Below are 27,266 nucleotides of genomic sequence, written 5' to 3' on the forward strand. Positions count from 1 at the left end.
TTTGGAAAAAATGTTTTATTCCTCTTTGCACAGAGCAGTTTATGAAGGTGGCTATCTCCTGACTCCATGCATCTTTTACACAAAGATGCCCCCTTAAATATGCCCAGTTATCTGCCCCACCTCAGTGCTGGAGAACTGGCAGTTAGTAAGTGGGGCAGAATGCTTAAGTCTCAGGAAGGTTTTTAAAGGCATTTTTGTGGGGAGGAAGTTCTGGGTCAAGGGGAAAGATTAGACCCAAGAGTGAGTATTCCATTCTCCATCTTCCTGGGGAAATCCAAACCCCAAAGGTTTTATGAAGAAAAGCACCTCTCTCAGCGACCTAGAGACAGGGAGAGCACAGACCTACTGCTTGGGTGTAAGGCTGAGGCAGAGAGAGGGTAGGTTGCAGCGACTGCAGACCCACGGCAGAGAGTAAATGCATGTCGGGGAGCTGAGGGGACAGAGACAGCCTAGAGGCCCAAGTCATAAGTTCCACTCCTTCCCCAGTTCTGAGTAGAAACTTTTCTTCCCAAGACTAGAATGGAGTTTTAGTTTTAGGAACTGGCTTTGCTCCAGGACACAGAGAAGACAAACCAGGCAACGATCCCACAGGTAGTAAGGGTGGACAGTTAAGGTAGCTAACTAAGAGATGGACACTCACCACGGCAGTTTTGAAGCTATATGCCAGATCAGGGTACAGAATGCATTTTATATGCCCTGTTCAATACAATTTAAATCGCTGTTTCTTCCATGTTGTCCCTTCCCTATGAGCTATTCCCAAAGCCTCTTCCAAGGCAGAAGACAGGGCAGTAAGAAGGAATGGAAGAAAACACTGAGGTCACTAAGTGGGGTTAGGGCTTAGATTGGATAAATCCCTACCCATCCCCGCCCCCACTCGTTCTATAGAAAAGAATTCTCTTTCTCTCTCCCCTTGCTGGGCTGTTGGGATGAGGGCCAGGTAGAGGCAAAGGGAGGAAAACACTCAGCACATTCTTTCTCCTACTTTAATCTGAAGTGTAGCTACAGCAAAGGGCACAGAATTTACAAAAATGTCAGGGCAAGGGAGCATGTGAGCATAATCCAGTCTAGAAAGAAAGAGGGTGCTTCCCCTGCCCTATTATCTAAATATGCTGGGAGCTTTACTCCCAGAACTGCAAGAAGAATGAAAAAGAATAGGAAGGGTGTAGGGGAGGTTGAGGGGGCAACCACAAACAAAATGGAGATTTAAGGATCCCTGTGATCCCCGAGATGACCCTGAGAGCATCGATTGGGGAACTAGATGAAAATTCACAGCAGACATGCAAATTTTTTGAAGAGGATGAAGAGCCAGGAACAGTGAGGTCTTCACCGAAGGAGTGACCACTTGATCTGTTCTTTGGCTGACTGCAGCACCTGCAGAGATAAGAGCAGCATTGAGGAAAGCTTGCTGACAGGGCAGGGTAAGGATGAGGGCTGGGGATCTCCTTCCCCTCACTTGTCTTCCCTGTCCTTAGAAGAATGGAGAATAGAAAATCCCCAAGGGTAAAGAGATGGGAAGAAGCTCTCTAAGGCCCTAGCAGATTGTTTGGAAAATTCCAAAAAAATTCAAACCCACTGAGGGGATGAAGAGAGAAGAGGTATACCTGGTATAAAAGAAAAAAAAAAGGGAGTTACTGGACATATGTCAAAAGGGGCGGCGGGCAGGGGGCGGGTAACAAATCCAGATGGACTTCTTGGTGAGAATTCCAAGTGGGTAGAAAACGGAACCCCTCCCTTCCCCCTACATCAGGTAGACAATCTATCTGCAGTCAAGGTAGCAAGATGGATCTGCAAAACCTGCATATTCTAGAATATGCATTTCCAGCTTAGCCCTCAATTGAATAATAAGAGAAAGAGAGTGTGTGTGCACAAATGCACACAGACCATCTGCTTAAGGCAAGCCTCTGCTGGGGAATAAATCACTGAATGAGGCATCAGGCAGGCAGGGAGGGTTTGAAGGGTACAGAGCAAGGCTGACAGCCACTGCTCACAGGTAACTGAGAAAGGAGTTGGAAGTAGGGGTAGGGAGTGGCTGGCTGTATGAGTCCCAGTTCTCTGGAATAAGAGGGAGCCAAGGAAGATGTGTCTTGAGTCTCTAGTTTCACTCAGATTTGAGAGGTATGGGTGGAACGCTGTTCTAGCCTCTTTAGTGACCCAGTCCATCTGGAAAGGAAGAAGGGAGAGTCATACCTGAGACACGGTCTGCTCCGTAAGGGGGACATCTTCACCCTATGGCACAGAGATACAAGCATTTAGTGTGGGAGAAAGCTGGAGTAAGACCTGATTGGAGTCTGGTATTAGAGAAGAAAAAAGTGATCCTTTAAACTGAAACAAAGGGCAGATGCACTGAACTTCTCAGTCCCTTCTAGGGACTAGTACAGCTACAATTTTACTTGGCCAGAGGGACTATGAACAAAAAAGGGTCATTTCATCCAGCTTCCATTTTAAGGCAGGAGGACTTCTTAAAAGATTTAACTCCATTCAGAGTAACCAGCAGGTTATCTGATCCTCAACTCCCTTAACGTGGGGGTGGAGGGCCTGATTCCCTAGTCAGAAAAGGCCTTTTCTGAATATCAGTATCACTAGGGAAAGGATGAGGGGGAGCCAGGAGTGGTTTAATGGATCCCGCAAAGCCTGATGGGTAACGACAGCATGTTAATTTGAAGAAATAAACTGCTGCAACAGCAGCCTAAGAAGACAAAGCGGGGAGTTGATGGGGGGGACCCTCTCTCTTGCCACATAGAGACATATGTTAGAGGAGAAGATTAAACGATGCAAATGGAGCCCACAGCAGTTAAGAGAGATTTCCCATTACCAAGCACTGTCAGCCTTCACTCTGTGGAGGTCAGAGCCAGGACATTCTGTGAATGGGGAGATTTGCTTTGCTCAGACATCTTTGCACCCATATAATTTGCTGGTGGGCTCCCTCTGCATCCACCATTATCTCCTCAGCTGACCTGGGGCCTTCTATGGTTAACTCAGAGGCCCCTTTCTGATATCACCAGCACCAAAGAGGACTGAGGTTCTGGCAAATAAGTACTTCCTAATGGAGAGGTACCATCCTCAGTTATGTAACACTTTATTATTATTATTTTATTTATTTTCTTTTTTTTTGAGACAGAGTCTCACTCTGTCGCCCAGGCTGGAGTGCAGTGGTGCAATCTCGGCTCACTGCAACCTCCACCTCCCGGGCTCAAGCAATTCTCCTGCCTTAGCCTCCTGAGTAGCTGGGATCACAGGCACGCACCACCATGCCCAGCTAATTTTTGTGTCTTTAGTAGAGACAGGGTTTCACCATGTTGGTCAGGCTGGTCTCGAACTCCTGACCTTGTGATCCGCCAGCCTCGGCTTCCTAAAGTGCTGGGATTACAGGTGTGAGCCACCACGCTCAGTCCTATGTAACACTTTAAAAGACAAAACAGACACTCCTCTGCCTCAGATGACTGGATCCATCTCCAAGAAGGGAATAAGCCAACTTCAAGTTCCTTTATAATTTCAAAACCATAAATATTAAAGTTTATTTTATCATTTATTAAATAAGTATGTATTAAATGTCCACTTTGTGCAAAGACTGTATGAGATGTTAGGCACCATATTAGGGGTAGAAATAAGTTATTTCTGCTTCTTTCTTTGGGACAATAAGAAGAGAAGGGAAGAGAAAGGCTGAATGTATTTGAAAGAAAAAGAGAAGGTTGTATGTATCCTATGAGCCCCAACTACTGGACACATCCAGCAGGTCTGGCTCTGGAGGGTGTTTGTGAATAGATGCGGGGATGCAGAGAAACACATTCTTGCTTACCCTTAATGCCACCCGGTGTACCACCTGCTGGGGATCACTCTCTAGGATCACCCTGCAAAAACAAAGAAGAGATCATTGTTCACTCTGTCCCGAAGGCCCAACTCACTGTCGGGGAACAGGACCTCTGGCCACTGAGCCTGCTTGACAGGACAGGGGCAGTTATCCCGCCACCTCACCCAAGATCAAGGCAGGTCAGAGAACTTACCCTCCATCTACAATTTCATCCACAGCCAAGAACAGCCCCTCCATGTTCTCCAGCAGTGCTCGCTTTTCTACATTTTTCCTGAGTCCCCAAGAGAAGAGAAAAACCAACTTGTATGTGAAAGAAATCCTAGGACCTTGTCTCAATTGAGGAACCTAAACTAGACCAATAAACATCTCCACCAACCACACAAAGAAGTAAATAAGGTGAAGAACTTTTTAGCTAGTTCACTCAAAACCCCTTTCTACTCATTTGCTGAATAAGGAATGAATGGAAAGAGATTCAAATAACACAGTCAATTTCTGACTATTCAGGGGTTGATTATCCACGCTATTATTTCTTTCCTACCTGCCATGATGCTGCTCATAACATTGCTCATAAACACTGACATCAGTGGGTGGAAAAAAACAATATAAACAGAGCTAAGACTCAGTCTGGAGGTGGCCGGAGGTGAGAGGGGTTGAATGCAAACCTTATTTGTACTCAAGCTCTGACAAACCTCCTGAGACATTCTCTGTTCCCTCTTCTCCCTATCCCTTACCAGCTCTGCTCAGGCCCTGAAAAGAAGCCCAAAGAGGGGGCAGGGTCTGCATACACCAGCCTCAGATCCGGTGGTTGGTGCATGTGGCCTGTCACATCCGTCAGTTTGAGTCTTTCACTAGATTACCCGAATGAATTACTATTCATTCACCTGGATAAGAAATAAATCATCCCCTTCCTGAGGAAATCTGAGCCATTCACCCTGCTGATTTTGCAGGGCTGAGAGTGCCTGCTGTTCTGGTCTGGATGGCTGTCTGTACTGGGTTCACTTGGGAGCTGCTGGGGGAATGAAGTTCAGAGCCCTGGATGTTTTCAGGAAAAGTAACTTATATCTCTTCTATTACCCATCTACATGGGTAACAGAGAACAGAGGGCTAGTGGGGAGGTGGAAAGGGAGGAGAGGGTAAATGGCAGAAGCTTCCTGTTTTTTGTTTTGTTTTGTTTTTTGAGACAGGGTCTTGCTATGTCACCTAGGCTGGAGTGCAGCAGCATGATCACAGCTCACTGCAGCCTCAACCTCCTGGGCTCAAGCAATCTTCCTACCTCAGCCTCCCGAGTAGCTGAGACTACAGGTATGCACCACCACACCTGGCTAATTTTTTTATTTTTTGCAGAGACAGGGTCTCACTGTGTTGCCCAGGCTTGTCTTGAACTCGACTCATGCAGTCCTCCTGCCTGGGTGCTTCCTGTTCTACAGAAGGGAAAAAACAAGGACTAGAAGTCAAAAAAACACTGGGCTAAGTGGCTCATGCCTATAATCCCAGCACTTTGGGAGGCCAAGGTAGGTGGATCATTTGAGGTCAGGAGTTCAAGACCAGCCTGGCCAACATGGTAAAACCCTGTCTCTACTAAAAATACAAAAACTAGCCAGGCGTGGTGGCACGTGCCCATAATCGCAGCTACTCTACTCGGGAGGCTGAGGCAGGAGAATCGCTTGAACCTGGGAGGCAGAGGTTGCAGTGAGCCGAGATCACGCCACTGCACTCCAGCCTGGGTGACAGAGTGAGACTCCATCTCAAAAAAAAAAAAAAAAAGAAAAAAAAAATTGGGAGTGTTGCTTCCATTCCTGAAGTACTGAATGACATTTCATCTGGGACACTTCCTTATGCTTGGCCTTTCCCTACTTCTAATGTCAAGAATGAAGCCCAGGAAAGCACCTTGAGGATGCTCAGATCTGACAGGACCACAGGGGATTACAAGAGTAAACACAGAGGTAAAGATTCGGCTCCCTCCCAGTCCCCTTACTTAGTAAGAGAATTATTCTATGGGAGGGACATACTCTCCATCCAGTCCTCCCCAGTAGCATGAATTACTGTGAATTAATAAACCCAACTTTTTTTTTTTTTTTTGAGACAGAGTCTCACTCTGTCGCCAAGGCTGGAGTGCAGTGGCGCGATCTCGGCTCACTGCAAGCTCCGCCTCCTAGGTTCATGCCATTCTCCTGCCTCAGCCTCCCAAGCAGCTGGGACTACAGGCGCCCGCTACCATGCCCGGCTAATTTTTTGTATTTTTAGTGGAGACAGGGTTTCCGCATGTTAACCAGGATGGTCTCAATCTCCTGACCTTGTGATCCGCTCGCCTTGGCCTCCCAAAGTACTGGGATTATGAACGTGAGCCACTGAGCCCGGCAAAACCCAACTTCTAAAACTAAATCAACTCCCTGGAGCCTTTGCCAATCCCCTACAATCCCTGGGCCTGAAGAATGGTTACTTTATCTCCCAAAAAGAAATCAACAATGCCCTGCTCTTTCCATCATAACTTGAGGGAAAAAAAAAAGAATGTCCTGCTCACCTCAGCATCTGGCTCAATGAGTCGAAGAGACAGTTCAGAACAGCCATAAGCATCAGCTGTTGGGAAACAGAGGAGGCAGAAGGATAAGGTTCAAGGCCCTGAAAGTTGCTACCTAAAAACAAAACCTCCTAATTCATTAAACATCAAAAGACACAGGCTTTCACAAAGGACCAAAAACATAAGGTGGAAGTGAGAGCACAACAGGAAAAGGACCTGTGATTTCTCACAGAAATAAATTCTGCTACATGATCCCACAATTCAACATCTTTTAGCCAAAAGTTTAAACAGAACTTCCCTGTCACAGTCCTCTACAATGTCTTCACCAACTGTATATGTGTTACCTGATGTCTTAGGTAGAGAAATTACTAACCAAGCAATAGCTGAGGTCAGAGGAAGGCTGCAGAGTTAGTGTAAAAAGCATGGACTTTAATTGGCTGGGCACAGTGGCTCACACCTGTAACGTCTAGACCCTGTCTAGACTCTGACTCTATCCCAGCACTTTCGGAGGCTGCAGCAGGCCGATTGCTTGAGCTCAGGAGTTGAGACCAGCCTGGGCAACATGGCAAAACCCTGTCTACAAAAAATACAAAAAAAAATTAGCCAGGCAGGGTGGTGGGCACCTGCAGTCCCAGCTACTTGGGAGGCTAAGGTGGTAGAATCACTTGAGCCCGGGAGCCAGAGGTTGCAGTGAGCCAAGATCGCACCACTGCAGTCCAGCCTGGGAGACAGAACAAGACCCTGTCTCAAATTTTTTTTTTTTTTTTTTTTGAGAGTCTCGCTCTGTCACCCAGGCTGGAGTGCAATGGCGCAATCTCAGCTCACTGCAACCTCCACCTCCCAGGTTCAAGCAATTCTCTTGCCTCAGCCTCCCAAGTAGCTGGGATTACAGGCGCCCACCACCACGCCCAGCTAATTTTTGTTGTTGTTGTTGTTTGTTTGTTTGAGACGGAGTCTCGCCCAGGCTGGAATGCAGTGGTATGATCTCGGCTCACTGCAACCTCCGCCTCCCAGGTTCACGCCATTCTCCTGCCTCAGCCTCCCGAGTAGCTGGGACTACAGGTGCCCGCACCATGCCCAGCTAATTTTTTGCATTTTTAGTAGACATGGGGTTTCACTGTGTTAGCCAGGATGGTCTCAATCTCCTGACTTCGTGATCCGCCTGCCTCGGCCTCCCAAAGTGCTGGGATTACAGGTGTGAGCCACCATGCCTGGCCTGTATTTTTAGTAGAGATGGGATTTCGCCATGTTGGCCAGCCTGGTCGCGAACTCCTGACCTCAAGTGATCCGCCCACCTTGGCCTCCCAAAGTGCTGGGATTACAGGTGTGAGCCACCACGTTCGGCCTATGTCTCAAAATTTTTTAAAAAGCATGGACTTTAAGTCAGACAGATATGGGTTGGAATCCAAGCTGAGCCATTTTCTACATGTGTGACCCTGAGAAAGTTATTAGGTTGAACCACATCAGATAACTGCCACTTTTGTACTTTTCTCAATGGTCACATACAAGTAATTTCATATAGTTCTTCATGGTTTGGTTTCCTCATTTGTAAAACAAAGGCACCAATGCCTACAACTCATAGAAGTGCTATGAGGTTTAAATAACAATATACTTTACAAAGCACTTATACCAATAATAAGAGCTCAGTAAGAGTTGACTTTCTCAAACTTTCACTTTTGCCTCAAATTATCTGGGGGCTTATTTTTATTTATCTATTCTCCTAGAAGTTGCTATCTGAGGCAAACAGCTTTTCCTGCATATAGGAAGCAGGTTAGGACTATACCCAAGGTCTTCTCCAGTGATCCATTCAGAATGTATGGTTTCAACATGACCCAGGTTGTTAGCTAATTGGCTCAAACTCAGTCAGGTATGGACCCTTCATAGAAGAAGCAAGTATCCCCCTGCAGTCTTGACCATATCTCAGAAATCCATCTTAAAAAACACTACTCAGGGAAAGGTATTAAAATATATATGATGTTTCCTAATGGATACAAAAGATTAATCTAGGAAAACTTCCTTTCTAGGCGATTCATTTGCCGGGCCATGTTTGTGAGGCTGGTGGGATCTCTGACAACTTCATTAGCTTGGTCAGAAGCCAGAGGAACACGGCTCTATTAGGGCCCCAAACCAGTGGCTATGTACTGCCTATGGTTTAGAAAGTAGGATCAGAAATAGCAAAGAGGGGTGGGGATTCTCACCTCATTTTCATAGGAGCTGCCAATCACATAGAAATAGAGATCTATACTGCTTTTGTATACCACTGTCAGGCCTTCCAAGAGGGCAATTTCACCTGGTGGGGGAAAAAAAGTAAAAAGAGTGGGTGGCTTGAGATAAGGAAGTAGGAAAGAAGGAGTTACCAGCCAGGTGCAGTGGCTCATGCCTGTAATCCCAGCACCTTGGGAAGCCGAGCCTGGCGGATCACCTAAGGTCAGGAGTTCAAGACCAGCCTGGCCAACACGGTGAAACCCCATCTCTACTAAAAATACAAAAATTAGCCGGGCGTGGTGGTGTGCACCTGTAATCCCTGCTACTCGGGAGGCTGAGATGGGAGAACCACTTGAACCTGGGAGGTGGAGGTTGCAGTGAGCCGAGATCTCGCCACTGTACTCCAGCCTGGGTGACAGAGAGAGACTCTGTCTCAAAAAAAAAAAAAAAAAAAAAAAAAGGCGTTACCATGAATTCCTAGTATCCAGCTGTTTTGGGCTAAGGTGAGGCCACCTGTAATGACTTCCAAAGCCAGAAGATGATCTGCACTTTTTGGGTGGTGGCAGGAGAAGAGAAGTATGAACTTGGGGGAGTCTAAATGTATCTTCTGTAACCACCATCCTCCGTTCCTGCCCACTATACCTATTTCCCTACTTGTATATGAGACAGGATACTAGTCAATCCTTCAGAGGTGAAAATGCAGAGCGGTCACCTTTACAGACTTCCATTTACCTGCCCTAATGGATGCGGTACAATAGGCAGAGCTGCAATTAAATTTGTCAAGTGAGGCTCATAAATCCAGGGACTAGACAGGTAGCTAACAGCCAACCTTCCAGCATGGTATTCCCGCGTGAGGTACACTCACCTCCCCATTACATTCTGAAGAGTTTATTATACAAGGGAAGGAAGGAAAAAAAAAGAAAAAGGCAGAGTCATTTCATCCTTTCTCCACAGCCCTGTTACCACCCCCTTTCCACCATGGTTCCCCCCAGCACGGGTAGTAGTGAAAGGAAAATGACCTACTGTCAGTCCGATGGGTCTTGTTGAAAATGTTCTTCTCAAAGGCCTTTTGCTCCTTGACACTGGGGTAGGTGTCGTCATAGTACTGGTCAGAGGGAAAGGAGACAGGGTTGGGTCACTAGAGCTGGAAGCCAGAATGATTAGTGACTATGTTTTGCCCTGGGATCTTGGATTTCTCTCCTTCAAGGCATGGGGCAAGGGAGAAATACTGACATGGAAAAGGAAGGATTGTAGAGGCAGAGAATGGGCAGTGAGTAATCCAAGAAAAATAAATAAAAGACCCTGCCATAAGCAACCCCACCTCACATTTCCAAGACTGTCTGAAGGCAGAAGCCTACCAGCCCTACAGTGAGGCTCTGCAGCTGTCTGCAATCTAGACCTCTCCTAAAACCATTCTCATCAAGTGTTTCCTAGGAGCTACCCCATGTCAGGAAGCAGTGCCAGAGAACACAAAAAACACTAGAAGCACAGAACACTTCCATAGACCCTCACTCACTGTATGAAGCTGAGGAATGGGGAAAGGCTACAAAAACCTCCTCCAAAGAAAGGCAAACCCTGCCCTATGATCTATCTTAGCTTTCTTTTCTGCAAGCTGAAAGAAGCATCCAGCATACCACTGAGCCCATTCCCAGGCTCTCCCTGGCAAAGGGGGCGGAGATGCAGGCTGCTAAATCGCTAGCTCTTTAGGGGCTAATCCGTCGCAGTCAGCTGAAGACCCATGACAGGTCTGGCATTTAGTAACTGGATAACTGTTTCAAAAGGTGTCCTGCATAGTTACATCCAATTACAGGGAGGAACAGCTGGTGAATTCTAAACTAATCTCTACCTGCTGATTGATTTATGCTACGCTCGCCCGGAGTTAATACACCAGGGACAGAAGAAATTTCTACAGGAGGGGGAGAATATGGAGGGAGAGAGGGTGTCCTTTCTTCTTTCTTCCAACAGATCTAAAGTTGGAAACATCACTCTGGGAAAGTCAGGAGGTAACAAGCTTGATGGTGACTATAAACCTAGGAATGGAACCTTGGAACTGCAAGACAATTCTCTGGAAAAACCCAGGCAGGGTGACATGGTATAAGGGAAGGGGACAGGAATAATGGACATGGGCGGACTGCCTCTTAGCATCTACATATTGCTTTGTTAGGAACCAAGGTTTCAAAGCTTTTCCCTGATCTGATGCTGACAACAAAGGAGGTCAAAGTCTGAGGACAGCAAGCAGGGCAGCAGTACAACTAAGGGACAAAAGAAAACAGGTTTTATCTGGAGTAGGCAAGATAAGATGGAAGAATTCAGGCCGGGTGTGGTGGCTCACACCTGTAATCCCAACACTTTGGGAGGCCAAGGTAGGCGAATCATGAGGTCAGGAGTTTGAGACCAGTCTGGCCAACCTGCTGAAACCCTGTCTCTACTAAAGATACAAAAAATTAGCCGGGGGTGGTAGCGCATGCCTGTAATCCCAGCTACTTGGGAGGCTGAGGCTGCAGTGAGCCAAGGTCACGCCATTGCACTCCAGCCTGGGCGATAAGAGCGAAACTCCATCTCAAAAAAAAAAGATGGAAGTATTCTCAAAATTATACTACTGAGGAACATGAGTTAATAAGGTATCAGTCCCAAGATTCAAATCTCAGAATAAACCTTTGTGCTGTTCCTAAACTAATTCGAAAGGGAATCTCACCTTGGCAAAAAGTCGATCTCCATCATTGTCCAGAATCAGGATGGCTTTGACAGTATACAGGGAAGGTTCCTGAAGAGATACGAACATACCTTCAGTCCTGAAGCCTCCCACCACCACTGGTAAACCAGATACCTTCCCCTAGTCCCACTGGGGCTGCAAGGGGATACAGAGGTACCTCTGTAAGTCCCTTACCTCAACTTGGTCAGATTTTGATATTTCCCATTGAGAAAAACCCAGGGTAAGTAAACTGAATTGACGGAGAAAGCATTTAAACAAAGGATTCCAAAGTACCATCAGAGAAACAGTTTCTCTGACTCACAGGGGGCTTAATCAAGAGAGGTCATGCTGTTATTTCCAAATATTATGGTACAGTTATTTTCCAAATTACCCTCACCCTTCCTGCTCTCCCATGTACAGGTGGCTATAGAATGTGACCAGATTAATTAAAAGGCACTGAACAAAGCCATTTGAAAATAGGGTTGAATGTCCTAGTATACTTGGAAGTTTCTGCAGTCCGAATGCAGTAGCAATGCAGAAGCATAAAGCAAGCCTTCCCTAAACCACCCACACACTAAGCAGAGGGAAAAGAGCGTTTACACACACACACACACGCGCGCGCACAGGCACACCAGTTCTCAATGCAGCCTAGTAAAACAGCCATCTTCAAAAACTCTCCTATGTTCTCCAATTCTTCCACTATACCTTAACCACTACCACTTAACTTCCAAGGACAAAAGCCAACCTGAATTTTGGGGGAGTTAAGAAGCAGTGAGAAGATGATCTATCTGAGAAACACTCTGGGGCCTAGAGTGAGTGAGCAAGAGGGTAATTTTTTTTCCACTACCAAGAATCAAATAAGGAATCACGGCCTCAGTCTTAATGGTTCTTCTTCAACTGTAAGTATATCACTTGCAAAACCTGTGGTGGTCTGTTGCTCTCCTCTACCACTGCAACTTCAAGGGAGCCAGCTAACTAGGAGAAGAAAAATCGCAGGAGGCTGAGGCAGGAGGATTGCTTAAGGCCAGTTCAAGACCAGCCTGGGAAACACAGGGAGACCCCCCCCCATCTCTACAAAAATAAAAAAAATTAGCCAGGTGTGGTGGCGTGCATCTATAGTCCTAGCTACTCAGGAGGCTGAGGTGATAGGATCTCTTGAGCCCAGGAGTTTAAGACCACGCTGAGCTATGACTGCGCCACTGCACTCCAGGCTGGGTGACAGAGTGAAACCCCATCTCTAACTGATTGAAAAGAAAAAACCAAAAGTGTGGAGAGATAGTGATGTGTGCATGAAAGGTATTTGTAGCCTCACATTCCTTGACTTTCTTTTTTTTTTTTTAAGAGAAAAGGTGTCACTGTATTGTTCAGGCTGGTCTTGAACTCCTAGGCTCAAACAATCCTCCCACCTAGGCCTCCCAAAGTGCAAGTGTGAGCCACTGCGCCCGACCTACATTCCTTGACTTTCTAATCAACATTACTTACCATTGATATCCCTTGTGCTGAGACAAGGCTGTTGCTTTGCTACCTCTTTCCTGGCCTTATTTAAGAAACCCACAGTCCTCACAGGAGCCAAACACAAAAGTATGTGTTTGACAGATATCCAAGAGTGAGGAGGAAAAAATCATTGCCAAGAACCCAGAAACTGCAGCCTCTACAAACATAAATTGCCTCATGAGGCTTCAGGAGGTTTATGGTTCCATGCAAAGAATCAACCCTGTTTGCGGGGGCAGAGGAGGGCAGTTCAGAATGGAAGTAAAAGGAACCCAGTCTTTTGACAACAAGGTGATGAGGAACATAAGCTTTCCCTACTTGAATTCTTGAGGACTGCAATTTTTGTTTTGTTCGCTGGTTTGTCCCATTTGTCCAGAACAATGCCTGACACATACTAAACTCTCAATATTTGGTGAATAATTCAGAGAATAAAGGAAGTTTGAGAATAAAGTTAAAATACCTTGACGCAGTATGCATCTAAGGGACTACTTATAATTAGACCTCCACATATAAGTGGATTTTCTGATGTGGCCACTTTGGGTGATATTACTACCAACTTTATCCCTCCTCTGATAAACACTCCTTAGAGATGTCCATCCTGTATATATAACACTCTGGAATAAACAAGGCATGAGTAACTCCTCTCTCAAACTAAAGAACTTTGTTGCCTAGTGGAGGGAAGTCCTCTAGAGTCTAGTCTTAAAAGGTCACAAGTAGAAGCAGCTCTCCTAACTCCTAATTCCTCACAGAAAGATCTTCCCGTAAAGCAGGCTCAGTTCTATAACAACTTGGGTCCTCAATTCCAAAAGGGAGACAACAATGGGAATGAGTTTTCTTAATGGAAGAAAAGAAGTCCAAAAGGAACAAAATTTAGACGAAATCATTTTTTCCCACAACCTTTTCCTGGAAATCTTTGGCTCTGTTCCTCTATCCACATTCACAGCAACTTTAGAGAGCTGCCCATTAGTTTAAGCTGGGCATTAACCTGGCATAGGAAACTGGTTCTTGCAGCCATAGAGTTTGGCATCCCTAGAACCCAAAGAAAAGAAAAGCCCTAATGGCCCCCAGCCAACTGGGAGAGTCAGACAATGTCCTTTGTGGCCAACAGGGTGTGAGTGCCTACAACAGCCACACCGGCAAAGAGAGAACATATCCCTGGGTTCTGCTCTTGGTTCTTTTCACTGGCTTCCTAGAAGACATTATCAAAGAAACCCCAAAAATAGAAACATTGGATCTTCCTGGGAAGAATAAAAGACAGGCTAAGGAGGACAAGGATAAAGACTAGATTTGACATAGAGCTTACTGGAGCTCTCAAAAGGGAAAGAAGGCATTATAGAAAAGGCTGGTCATTTCAAACTTCCAAAGGAGGAAGCATACTACATAAAGCTGAGCATTTAGGCAGGCGCTTAAATGCCGCTTCAATTCTCCATTCTGCTACAGCTGGAGCCAGCAGCTTCTTTACTTCTCCTGCCACCTCCTGACTGCAGCTGGTTCCACTTCAGCCTGGGGCTTTTACCGCTCAGGAGTGGGGAGGGCTATGCCATAAAACTAGCCAGTTTAAAGGCCCCAGAAGTCATTACTGATAATGTAATTTCATTTTAAGTTTTTGCAAAGGGCAAGTTTATAAATAACTCCCAGCTACTGAGAAATGGGCTTCCAGGACAATGGACTAGGCTTGACCTTGTAACACATTAAATGCTGACTGTTGAGAAAGACCTTATCAGCTTAGGGCCACATTGAAAGAATTTAAAAGGTCTATTCTTCCCTCCCACTCCCAAAATGGGTAGCTGCTAGAAAGCTTTCGAGACAAAGTTCTGTGATGCACTGACTTTCAGAGAGCCACAGCCTGAGTGTATAACAGAACTTCACCTCAAATGCTAATCGTGCTTGGAAATGATGTATACGCAGATTGTTTTGTGGGAGGTTGGGTGACTTAGATTTTCATGTATTTATGTTTTTATTATCAAGAAAACAAGAATGCTGTCCTCAAGACAGGTGAAACACCACAGAACAAGCAACTAGGCTGCTGCAAATTAATCTTTGATCTCAGGGGCTTCTTTTTTTTTTTTTTTTTTTTTTTTTTTTTTTTTGCGACAGAGTCTCTCTCTGTCACCCAGGCTGGAGTGCAGTGGAGCAAACTCGGCTCACTACAACCTCCACCTCCCGGATTCAAGTGATTCTCGTGCCTCAGCCTCCCGGGTAGCTGGGACTACAGGCACACACCCCCATGCCCAGCTAATTTTTGTATTTTTAGTAGAGACGGGGGTTTCACCAAATTGGCCAGGCTGAGTCTCGAACTCCTGACCTCATGATCTGCCTGCCTCGGCCTCCCAAAGTGCTGGGATTACAGGCGTGAGCCACCGTGCCCAGCCTCAATCAGGGGCTTCTAAAGCCTGGTGAAAAGCATCAACATCTCCAAGAACTCTCTCCCCTAGCGCATAGAGGACTAGAGGGAAAGAGTCATTCCTAGTGCTGCCCCCTGTGGGCCTTCTCGGTGACCTGCAGCTTCCACAGGATTACAGTCATAAGCAAAAATATTTTTCAAAGGCAGCTCTGGATAAAAGCTTTTTTTTTTTTTGAGACGGAGTCTCGCTCTGTCGCCCAGGCTGGAGTGCAGTGGCACGATCTCAGCTCACTGCAAGCTCCGCCTCCTGGTTCAAGCTCTCCTGCTTCAGCCTCCCGAGTAGCTGGGACTACACGCACCTGCCACCATGCCCGGCTAATTTTTTGTATTTTTAGTAGAGATGGGGTTTCACTGTAGCCAGGATGGTCTCAATCTCCTGACCTCGTGATCTGCCCGCCTCGGCCTCCCAAAGTGCTGGGATTACAGGCGTGAGCCACCGCACCCGGCAAAAGCTCTCTATTTGTGTGTCTTGTAGGACAAACTAGTAGAGATGGGCCCTGAAAAATAAGTGAATTAAGTCTGTTCACAATGTATATAGTAAGAGAACTCTTTGGGGTAAGATCTTAGTAAGCCACCAGAAGACTGGGAGAATATGTTTGGGGAAGGTAGAGAGGATACTTGGGAACTATAATGAATTATTTGATTCATTTTGGGGAAAAAACCAAGAAGCCTCTATGGAGGGAATTACAGGATGCCATCTACAGAGCTGAAAGAGCACAAATAAGAATATGGAGGCCAGGCGCAGTGGCTCATGCCTGTAATCCTAGCACTTTTGGAAGCTGAGGCAGGAGATCACTAGAGCCAGGAGTTCAAGACCAACCTGGGCAACACAGTGAGACCCTGTCTCTGCAAGAACTTAAAAAAAAAAAAAATTAGCCAGGCATGGTGGCATGCACCTGTAGTCTCAGCTACTCAGGAAGCTGAGGCAGGAGGATCGCTTGAGCTTGGGAGTTCAAGGCTGTAGTGAGCTACAATTGCGCTACTGCACTCCAGCCTACACAAAAGAGTGAGACCGCCTCAAAAAAAAAAAAGAAGCTGACTGAGATCACTAAAAAGTTCTTCATTGTCTACTTAAAAATAAATCCTTCCAGCCTGGCCAACATGGTGAAACCCTGTCTCTACCAAAATTACAAAACTTAGCCAGGCATGGTAGCAGACGCCTGTAATCCCAGCTACTCAGGAGGCTGAGGCAGGAGAATCGCTTATACATGGGAGGCAGAGGTTGCGGTGAGCTGAGATCGCACCACTGCACTCCAGCCTGGGCGACAGAGCAAGACTTCAGATCAAAAAAAAAAAAAAAAAAAAAAATTCCCTAAGGCCATACCAAAAGGGCCTGATGTGGCATTACCCTGATGTGGCAATGGGTCTTGGTGAATTAAAAACTGTAACAAGATTCTCTTGTCTCAATCCTGTTTATAAAGTAAAACTAAGAAGGTAAAAACTAGAAGGAGAAATTCCTAGATACCACTCCCAGCTCCAAATGGCTAAGTAGGTATACTTCCTGACTCTGTGCCAACACTTTTTTTTTTTTTTTTGACAGAGTTTCACTTTGTTTCACTTTGTTGTCCAGGCTGGGGTGCAGTGGCACAATCTTGGCTCACTGCAACCTCCGCCTCCTGGGTTCCAGCAATTCTCGTGCCTCAGCCTCCTCAGTAGCTGGGATTACAGGTGACTGCCACCATGCCCAGCTGATTTTTTTCATTTTAGTAGAGATGGGGTTTCACCATCTTGCCCAGGCTGGTCCTGAACTCCTGAACTCAGGCAATCTGCCTGTCTCGGCCTCCCAACATGCTAATATTACAGGTGTGAGCCACTGCACCCGGCCTCTGTGCCAACTTTTATTTATTTTTTTTTTTTTTTGAGACAGAGTCTCACCCTGTCGCCCAGGCTGAAGTGCAGTGGTGTGATCTCGGCTCGCTGCAAGCTCTGCCTCCCGGGTTCACGCCATTCTCCTGCCTCAGCCTCCCGAGTGGCTGGGACTACAGGCACCCGCCACTACGACCAGCTAATTTTTTTGTATTTTTTTTAGTAGAGACGGGGTTTCACCGTGTTAGCCAGGATGGTCTAGATATCCTGACCTCATGATCCACCCGCCTCATCCTCCCAAAGTGCTGGGATTACAGGCGTGAGCCACCGTGCCCAGCCTGTGCCAACTTTTTTAAAATTAAAAGCTCCTCTGGGGTTAAGGGCTCCAATTTGCCAGCCACAATCCGATGGACTTCAGATGAAAAGAAAAGAAGAATTAGCTAAAGTCTTTGACAGGGAAGAGCAGTTTTTACATATCAGATTTTTTTTTTTGAGACAGTGTTGCTCTGTTGCCCAGGCTGAAGTGCAGTGGCGTGATCTTGGCTCACTGCAGCCTCTGCCTCTCGGGTTCCAGCAATTCTCCTGCCTCAGCCTCTCAGGCAGCTGGGATTACAGGCGCTTCCCACCACGCCCGGCTTATTTCTGTGTTTTTTGTAGCCTGGCTTATTTCTGTGTTTTTTGTAGAGACGGGGTTTCGCCATGTTGGCCAAGCTGGTCTCGAACTCCTGACCTCAGGTGATCTGCCCACCTTGACCTCCCAAAGTGCTAGGATTACAGGCATGAGCCACCACGCCCAGCCTATATCAGATTTATTAATATTATTATTATTTCTTGTCACCCAGGCTGGAGTGCAGTGGTGCCATCACAGCTCACTGCAGCCTCAACCTCCCAGGCTTAAGCGATCCTCCCCATTCAGCCTCCCAAGTAGCTGACTACAGGTACATGCCACCACACCCTGCTAATTATTTCTGTATACACACAAGATTAGATTCAAAAAGCACAGCTCAGGAAAGAGTGGGAGCCACTGGTACCACATAACACTACCCAGCTGACATGAGACCAAATATTGGTTATAAAGAAAAAACTCAACACATGACTTGGGAAGAACTGACGGCAGGAAGAGACACCTACAATCTTCCTATCTGACACAGACCCAAAACATGTAAAGCACAGTCAACAAGAGTTTTGATATTATAGGAGAAAATGTCTCTAAACTCCTACAATCCATCTCTTAAATAGAGACAGGGTCTTGCTGTGTTGGCCAGGCTGGACCTGAACTCCTGGGCTCAAGGAGTCCTGCCTCAGCCTTCCAAATAGCTAGGACTACAGGCATGCACCACCATGCCTGGCTACAATACTTGTACTATAATGGGGATCAGCCATTAACTCAAATTTTCCCTTTCTCTGAGATTCAGCTTCTTCATCAGAGAAATGAGAGGCTTGACCTAGATCAGTTAAGGTTAATGCCTTTTTTGAGTTACAGCAGACCCCTTTGATAAACCAATTAAATCTATGGACCTTATTCCCAGCAAAATACATTCACAAATTTTTTTATGATTTCATGGCTAGGCGTGCTGGTTCCCACCTGTAATCCCAGCACTTTGGGAGGCCAATGTGGGGACAAATAGCTTGAGCTCAGGAGTTCGAGGCCAGCCTGGGCAACATGGCGAAACCCTGTCTCTACTAAAAATACAAAAAAATTAGCTGGGCATGGTGGTGCATGCCTGTAATCCCAGCTATTTGGGAGGCTGAGGCATGAGAATTGCTTAAACCCTGGAGATGGAGATTGCAGTGAGCCAAGATCATCGCACCACTGCACTCCAGCCTGGATGACAGAGCAAGACTGTCTCAAAAAATATATATATAAATAAAAATAATTTTTTTATGATTTCAAAGAGTTCACAGAGCCGAGTTTAGAATTAAATGAGATTCTCTCTAGAGATAATAAGATGGTGTGGAGGGGGCAGGAAAAAGAGGGGAAATGAGTGATACTTTTGTAAACCACCCCCTCTACTCTACCTGGCACCCAGTAATGCTGGATAAATTCAATAAATGTGTGTGTGGCCTTCATAAATTAATAAATATGATTGAGAAAACTAACAGCCAGCAGGGGGAATAAAGGTCAGCAATCACGCCCCCTCCAGCTTTCTTTTTTTTTTCCCTTTTTTTTTTTTAAGACTGAGTTTCATTCTTGTTGCCCAGGCTGGAGTGCAATGGCGCAATCTCAGCTCACTGCAACCTCCACCTCCCAGGTTCAAGCGATTCTCCTGCCTCAGCCTCTCAAATAGCTGGCATTACAGGCACCCACCACTACACCTGGCTAATTTTGTGTTTTTAGTAGACAGGGCTTTGCCATGTTGGTAAGGCTGGTCTCGAACTCCTGACCTCAGGTGATCCGCCTGCCTCAGCCTCCCAAAGTGCTGGGATTACACGCGTGAGCTACCATGCCCAGCCGCCTCCAGCTTTCAATGGCTGAATTTGATGACTGTGAAATGGGCAGGACAAAGACAACCAAATCCTAAGCTTTTTAGGAATGCAAAGTCTCAGGACCTTTCTCAAAACTCAGAAAGCCTGTCTGTTGGAAAATTTTTTTTTTTTGAGACAGAGTCTCACTCTGTCGCCCAAGCTGGAGTGCAGTGGCTCACTGCAACCTCCGCCTCCCGGGTTCACGCCATTCTCCTGCCTCAGCCTCCTGAGTAGCTGGGATTACAGGCGCGTGACACCATGCCCGGCTAATTTTTGTATTTTTGGTAGAGACGGGTTTCACCATGTTGGTCAGGCTGGTCTCAAACTCCTGACCTCGTGATCCACCCGCCTCGGCCTCCCAAAGTGCTGGATTACAGGCGTGAGCCACCGCGCCCGGCCTTGCTGGAGGATTTTTTACCCAGGGGTCACACAGTCCCTAATTCTTCAACTATCATGGAAGTGAAAGAATCACAGAAATGAGGGACAAAGCAGTACTGCTGGGAAGAGAGATGAACTGAATAAGGAGAAATCAGACTATACTCCAGACCTGAGGCCTGAGAGCACCATTAGAACATTCTGCCTTCTCAGTTTGGTAATCCAGGAGCCCTCACTTAAATATCACTCAGAAAAGGAAAAAAATCAAAAGGGGCTAGATCCATTCCTGATGAGTCCTGGGTCACGATTTGTATCATGATTTATCCCTTTACTCCCCCCACATCTCCCTGCTTTTGCTCCTGAAAACAAAAAGCTAGTCTCTGAGAGACTGAATTGACAGACTGTGTTATCTTTCAGCCTATTTATGCCCCCAAATCAACCCCGAGGCAGAATTGCTCTATTCTCCTCTGGTTTTAGTCTCCCTCTAAAACTACACAACAGAAAAGGAGTTGCAGAAATTTAGTTGACCGAGCTATCCAGGGCAATTGGCTATGGATGGGATATCTGCATTGAGAGTGAGAAAATAGGCCGGGCGCAGTGGCTCACACCTGTAATCCCAGCACTTTGGGAGGCCAAGGCAGGTGGATCACAAGGTCAGGAGTTCGAGGCCAGCTTGGCCAACATGGCGAAACCCCGTCTCTACTAAAAATACAAAAATTAGCCAGGCATGGTGGTGGGGGTCTGTAATCCCAACTACTCGGGAGGCGGAGGAAGGAGAATCGCTTGAACCTGGAAGGCAGAGGTTGCGGTGAGCCAAGATCATGCCATTGCACTCTAGCCTGGGCAACAAGAGCAAGACTCTGTCTCAAAAAAAAAAAAAAAAAAAAAAAAAAAAAAAAAAGAGTGTGAAAATAAAAAGCCAAATAAAAAAGCAGGCTTCATCTGCAGCATATATAACTTAGATTACACAACAGGAAGGACTTCCTGAAGAGATGGGTGTGGTCAAACACCAGAAGAGGTGACACAGGCTAGGGAATGTAAGGCCAGGAGAGATCCCCCTAATAATCTGATGTAAGGAAACCTATTCTGCCCAAAAACAGGAGGGATAGAATGTGAGAGGGCCCTTGCCAGCACAAGCATCTTACAAGTGCATGGACTCATTCTCTGAATCCATCTTCATCAGCTGTCCCCTGGGCACTCTGCCTTTCCTCTTCCTAATTATTCCAGCACAAGTGGGTACATAGGTACTGATTCTTTATCCCTGCTCCATCTGATTTGCTCCTCTAGTTTCCCTTTCCACAACCTGTTTTCTTGTCAACATCCAGACTCTAATCAAGCCATGTCAATGGAGTAAAGTAAGAAACAGCAGCAAGTATCTAGATAAAAAAGACCCTAAACCTGCCACTAGGCTCCGTCAAATACCTGGATAATTGCACTCATCCTCTGCCTCCCAAGGCAGACCTGGCTTCTCAAAGGTCTGGTTTTCCTCACATGGAGGCCCCCTCCTCCTCTTCTGACCATGTGACAGCTCCCCTAGATCTTTGATATAATTTATACCTTGCCAGGGACCAACTCTTTCCCACCACTGTGAAGAAGAGGGAAAAAATATATATAAATACGTCGGAAATCTATAACAAGGTCTTCTTGGAGGGCAAGACATGGGGAGAGTTAGAAGCAGCGTCAATTGCTCTTTGGGGGTTTTAGTTCAAGCCGAGGTCTGCTTCCAGCAATCAACCATTAAAACAAGCCGGCCAGAGTAACAGCACAGTTTATTCTGATCATTTAATTTGAAGTGTCAATAAATTAAACTTCAATCAATTAAACTAGGTGTGCAATAACCCAGATGGACACCCCGACACCAACATAATCACAATAAAAATTTTTATTGCTGCCAGGGACCTCACCGGGGGCAGTGCTGGCACTGCTCGCGCCCTAGCTGAGAAATATATCTCCACAGCGCAGGAATGAGGAGATTGCTTCTCCTAACGAAATGGAGGGGGCCAGGCACCAGCAAGGACGCAGCTGGGAGAGGGGCACAGGGGACTGCCAGGAATGAGATGGGAGTGCTTTAGGGGCTTAATGTAATTGATACCTTTGCCCAGAGCAGGGGGAGGGGGGCATTTAGGCCAAGTACCTCTACTGTTAGGGCCAAAGGAATTTAACAAAAGCCCCATTAAGATGATTCAGGAAGCGAAGGCCAAGGCGCAACATCAACCTTTAAAGTCATTGACATATTCTGCATAGTTTCCTCCTCCATATATACTCATATCCTTGTGCACTTTGGATGGCCTGATTTTTTAATGAGGCTTAGAATTTAGGATTTGGTTATGGTTTTAAAATATTAAGGTAAGACAAAGTACAGAATTAGAAGTCTAGTCTGTAAAGCACTGGAGAAGCACTCTGAAAGTGAATCCAGAGAGGATTAGGAAAAATAAAACCTATGAACAAAGATTTAAAGATCTAAACCGATACAGAATTCAGTTTTGTTTGTTTTTTGAGACAGAGTTTCACTTTTTGCCCAGGCTGGAGTGCAATGGCCCTCGGCTCACTGCAACCTCCGCCTCCCAGGTTCAAGCGATTCTCCTGCCTCAGTCTCCCGTGTAGCTGGGGATTACAAGCGCATGCCACCAGGCCCAGCTAATTTTTGTATTTTTAGCAGAGACGGGTTTCACCATGTTGGTCAGGCTGGTCTTGAACTCCTGACCTCAGGTGATCCACTCACCTCGGGATTACAGGTGTGAGCCACCGAGCCCGGCCCGAGTAATTCAGCTTTAAAGAAAAAAAGTAAAGCGGGAAGGAGGAAGGGGAAATCCTTATCTTTAAGATTCCATAGGTTATTAATGGAGAATGGTGATCTGCAGAGATCCTCTTCATTCACAACTCAAAAAGCGAGAACCAGCAGATACAGCAAGAGGGAAGAAGCCAAGTCCAAAGATGCAGGCTGAGATCACTATTATTAAGCATTGGGAACTAAAAGAGATGAAAGGGTCTCTTTCCTTAGAGCCTAAGGAGACCTGAGAGAGATTAGACAAATCTGCTTGAAAGCTAGAGCTGGATTACTTAATTCAAGAAAGAAATGTGACCATGTGACCCACTGTAAAGTACCTAAAAGAAGGGAACTTACTGTTATTTAGAAATTCCACAATCAATGCAAACTTTGATCAACAGTTCTTCTTGACCCCCTGTAGCTTACCTGTCCCTTTTTCTCGACATCCTGCAGCTATGTATGTACCTTGTAGAGTTAAGGACAGAAGAATATGCTTTGATCAGATTGTCCCTAACCGCATTACATAGGTTTCCCATAACAAAGAACCAGTGTGGTTTTAAAAGCAAAGTCCAGGGTTACCTGATCAAGTTAGCAGGGATCTGTGAATGCAGCCTATTAGGCATAGATTAAAGCAAAAGAATAAGGAAGAAGCAGGCTGAAACAGACTTCACTGAAGAAGCAGAGACAGAGAACTAAGGGAAGAGAAATGTGACAGAGAGACTTTCTTTTTCTTTTACTTTTCTGAGACAGAGTCTTGCTCTGTCACCCAGGCTGGAGTGCAGTGGCGCATCTCGGCTCACCGCGACCTCTGCCTCCCAGGTTCAAGTGATTCTCTTGCCTCAGCTTCCTGAGTAGCTGGGATTACAGGCGTGGCCACGCCCAGCTAAGTTTTGTATTTTTAGCAGAGACCGGGTTTCACCACGTTGGTCAGGCTGGTCTCCAACTCCTGACCTTGTGATCCGCCCACCTCAGCCTCCCAAAGTGCTGGATTTACAGGCGTGAGCCACCGTGCCCGGCCTTTTTTTTTTTTTTTTGAGATGGAGTCTAACACTGTCGCCTGGGCTGGAGTGCAGTGGCGTGATCTCGGCTCACTGCAACCTCTGCCTCCCTGGCTCAAGTGATTCTCCTGCCTCAGCCTCCTGAGTAGTTGGGACTATAGGGTCGTGCCACCACGCCCAGCTATTTTTTTTTTTTGTATTTTTAGTAGAGACATGGTTTCACCATGTTGGCCAGGCTGGTTTCGAACTCCTGACCTCAAGTGATCCGCCCACCTCAGCCTCCCAAAGTGCTGGGATTACAGGCATGAGCCACTGCACTGCGCCCGACAGAGATACTTTCACATATAACTCCCCCAGCTTACCCACTACACACAGGCCCATTGTTAAAAGGGCTCCCCAATTATTATCTTCCTCATTCCTTTACCTTTAAGCAGGCTCCCTTCTAAACATATATAGGTAAATCTAAAAACTTCCAAAAAAACCAATTCCCTAGAATCTATCCTAGTCTGCTAATTGGGTTTAGGGGGAGGTTTTTTATTCTTATTTTTTTAGAGACAGGGTCTGGCTTTGTCACCCATGCTGGAGTGCAGTGGCACAATCATAGCTCACTGCAGCCTCAAACTCCCAGGCTCAAGCGATCCTCCTGCCTCAGCCTCTTACAGTGTTGGGATTACAGGCGTGAGCCACTGCACTCAACCTCTTGATTAAGAATACTTGCTGCCGGGCACGGTGGCTCACTCCTATAATCTTAGCACTTTGGGAGGCTGAGGCAGGTGGACTGCCTGAGCTCAAGAGTTCAAGACCAGCCTGGGCAACACAGTGAAACCGTCTCTACTAAAATACAAAAAAGTTAGCCAGGTGTGGCAGCACGTGCCTGTAGTCCCAGCTACTCGTGAGGCTGAGGCAGGAGAAATTGCTTCAACCCAGGAGGCAGAGGTTGCAGTGAGGTGAGATCACACCACTGCACTCCAGCCTGGGTGACACAGCGAGACTCTGTTTCCAAAAAAAAAAAAAAACTTGCTAACTGGCCGGGGTGCAGTGACTCACACCTGTAATCCCAGCACTTTGGGAGGCCAAGGCAGGCAGATCACTTGAGGTCAGGAGTTCAAGACCAGACCAGCCTGGCAAACATGGTGAAACCCTGTCTCTACTAAAAATACAAAAATTAGCTGGGCGTGGTGGCGCGTGCCTGTAACCCCAGCTACTCGGGAGGCTGAGGCATGAGAATTGCTTGATTCTGGGAGGCGGAGGTTGCAGTGAGCCAAGATCGCACCACTGCACCCCAGCCTGGGCAACACAGCCAGACTCTATCTCAAAAAAAAAAAAAAAAGAAAAGAATATTTGTTAACTGCTTGGTACAGAAAATATTTAAAACTACTCAGATTTTAAGCTTTTTACCTATATTTGACCAACCGACATAAGGAATTAACTGTCTTTAACTGAGAGGAATTAAAACCTGTTATTCTTTTATCTGATGAGGATCTGAATGTGTATGCATAGGAGATCTGAAGGAAAATAAAAGACAAGCTTCTTTGGAAAGAGGCCTAGAGTTCAAGCCAATTAAGGAAGAAGGCTGGGAGTTAAATTCCTACACTATACTACCTACCTACCTACCTACACACACACACACACACACACACACACACACACACACACCCCTCCAAATCGCAAAATAGGGCACTTTTGAGAGAAATTCTCTGGTCCAGTTCTAAAAAGGGGTAACAGGTATTTTATTTGTTAGAACAAGCATAAAGCATCATATGGACAAGAGGGCTAATACAGCCCTTTAGCGACCACAATTCTCATGTAACCAGAGAGGGAGAAATTAGCATCCTAGATCATACAATAAGAATTCCTGGCCCGGCGCAGTGGCTCACGCCTGTAATCCCAGCACTTTGGGAGGCCGAGGCGGGTGGATTACGAGGTCAGGAGATCGAGACCATCCTGGCTAACACGGTGAAACTCCGTCTCTACTAAAAAATACAAAAAATTAGCCGGGAGTGGTGGCGGGCGCCTGTAGTCCCAGCTACTCCGGAGGCTGAGGCAGAAGAATGGCGTGAACCCGGGAGGCGGAGGTTGCAGTGAGCCGAGATCGCACCACTGCACTCCAGCCTGGGCGACAGAGTGAGACTCCGTCTCAAAAAAAAATAATAATAATTATTATTATTATTATTATTATTTCTGGCCAGGCGCGGTGGTTCAAGCCTGTAATCCTAGCACTTTGGGAGGCCGAGGCGGGCGGATCACTTGAGGTCAGGAGTTCGAAACCAGCCTGGCCAACATGGTGAAACCACGTCTCTACTAAAAATACAAAAAAAATAGCCGGGCGTGGTGGCACGCGCCTATAGTCCCAACTACGCGGGAGGCTGAGGCAAGAGAATAGCTTGAACCCGGGAGGCGGAGATTGCAGTGAGCCAAGATCACGCCACGTGCGCACTCCAGCCTGGGTGACAGAGCAAGGCTCGGTCTCAAAAAAAAAAAAAAAAAAAAGAATTCCTAAGGTCTAAATGGGTAGAGAAAAGGAGAACAGAATAAGGAGTCTAGAAAAAATATTCCACAATCCATGCTAACTTTATCAGGTATCCCAGAACTTAGATGGAATACTGATTATTTGACAAACCTATATAATAGGGATTAACAGGAAACCGAAGACAAAACAGTTTCCTGAAGGAATGTGGCAGGGAATCGGCAATGGAGAGTCAAACTTGGGAAACCATCAGGAGGAGTCTGTAACGACAAAACATCTGTATTCTTTTCTTACAATATGGGGCGAGTTTGGTGGTTTGGTAAATTAAAATCAGGGTATCATCCACAATGCTAAAAATAAGGGGCAACCTGAAGGGTCCTAATCCAGTACGCCTACAGGTCTGTGTATCCTAAGGAGTCCATGTGCTGCCTTCAACTTTCCACCGACTCTATGCCCTCTCCCCGGCAGGGCTTCCTACTCTAAACCAAGGCTTTAGCTCCTACACTAGGCCACACACTTATTCCAAGGGTCAGCAGAACCCTCAGTCCCCAAGAATTACCCGGAACTCTCTTTCCCCGTCTCCCACTCGGGCTGAACCCTGACTCCCGGCCCCTGTGGACACCACAGCATCTCTGCTGCCCCTCCAGCTCCTACCAAAATCAGCGCCTCCATCTTGCCCCGCAGCTGGTGCCGACGTGGAGCCGCAAAAGTAACGCCGCCGCTGATTGGCCATACGTTCCCATTAGGCCCCGCCTAGGATAAGGATCATTGGGTAAGGCTTGCTTTATTGGCCAATTATTGTACTAGCTTGCTTACCGGAAGCAAAGTGTCCAACCAGAAGGCTCAGGTGTTTGATTGTCAGCTTGAATACTCAATAAAACGCCAAAACCTCACGACTCATTGGGGCGGGAGGGTTAGTGGGGCGGGGTTGTTTCCATGGGGAACAGAAGAAGCGGTTGTTAATTTTCAATTGGTAGGGCCGAGGACACGTGATATTGTCGGACTGATTTAGCGATTTTAAACCGCACCCTCTTTAGGGGGCGCTGTGTCTCCTTAGCCTTTAACACTGGCGCTTTCTAACCGGAATCCTGCCCTAATCCCTATTTTCAGCGCCCGCATTAGGTCCATGATCTCTGTGGCTAGCCCTTCCCTCATGCTCGCTCAGGTCACTTCAGCATCCTCACAGAAAGTCTGCACAACCATAGAGTAGAGCCAAGAAAGGCCCAACATGTTAACTACATAAACCAAGGCTGCCAGGAGTTGATAGTC

The 27,266-nt window shown here is 46.4% G+C and overlaps 1 protein-coding gene and 1 non-coding gene across 4 annotated transcripts; both read right to left on the reverse strand.

The window, feature by feature from the left end:
- COPZ1 (COPI coat complex subunit zeta 1) lies at nt 1-26,757 on the reverse strand. Of its 3 annotated transcripts, XM_016923279.3 has the most exons (9): nt 26,652-26,757; nt 11,227-11,295; nt 9,555-9,636; nt 8,525-8,616; nt 6,330-6,385; nt 4,002-4,079; nt 3,797-3,848; nt 2,188-2,226; nt 1-1,371 (listed from the first exon to the last, which is right to left on the reverse strand). In XM_016923279.3, exons 1-9 carry the CDS (start codon nt 26,667-26,669, stop codon nt 1,324-1,326), a joined length of 534 nt encoding a protein of 177 aa, XP_016778768.1. In that variant the 5' UTR covers nt 26,670-26,757; the 3' UTR covers nt 1-1,323. The 3 variants fall into 3 exon arrangements, with proteins under 3 accessions (XP_016778768.1, XP_016778769.1, XP_054520185.1); XM_016923280.3 differs by lacking the exon at nt 4,002-4,079 and having other exon boundaries at nt 26,652-26,745; XM_054664210.2 differs by lacking the exon at nt 11,227-11,295 and having other exon boundaries at nt 26,652-26,736.
- Nucleotides 14,507-14,604, reverse strand: MIR148B (microRNA mir-148b). Its single transcript, NR_035681.1, has one exon. It is a non-coding gene; the product is annotated as a microRNA mir-148b (primary transcript).
- Nucleotides 26,758-27,266: the final 509 nt, after the last annotated feature.

Source organism: Pan troglodytes, chromosome 10 (assembly GCF_028858775.2).
Source record: "Pan troglodytes isolate AG18354 chromosome 10, NHGRI_mPanTro3-v2.0_pri, whole genome shotgun sequence".
In the NCBI taxonomy this organism is placed as follows: domain Eukaryota; kingdom Metazoa; phylum Chordata; class Mammalia; order Primates; family Hominidae; genus Pan; species Pan troglodytes.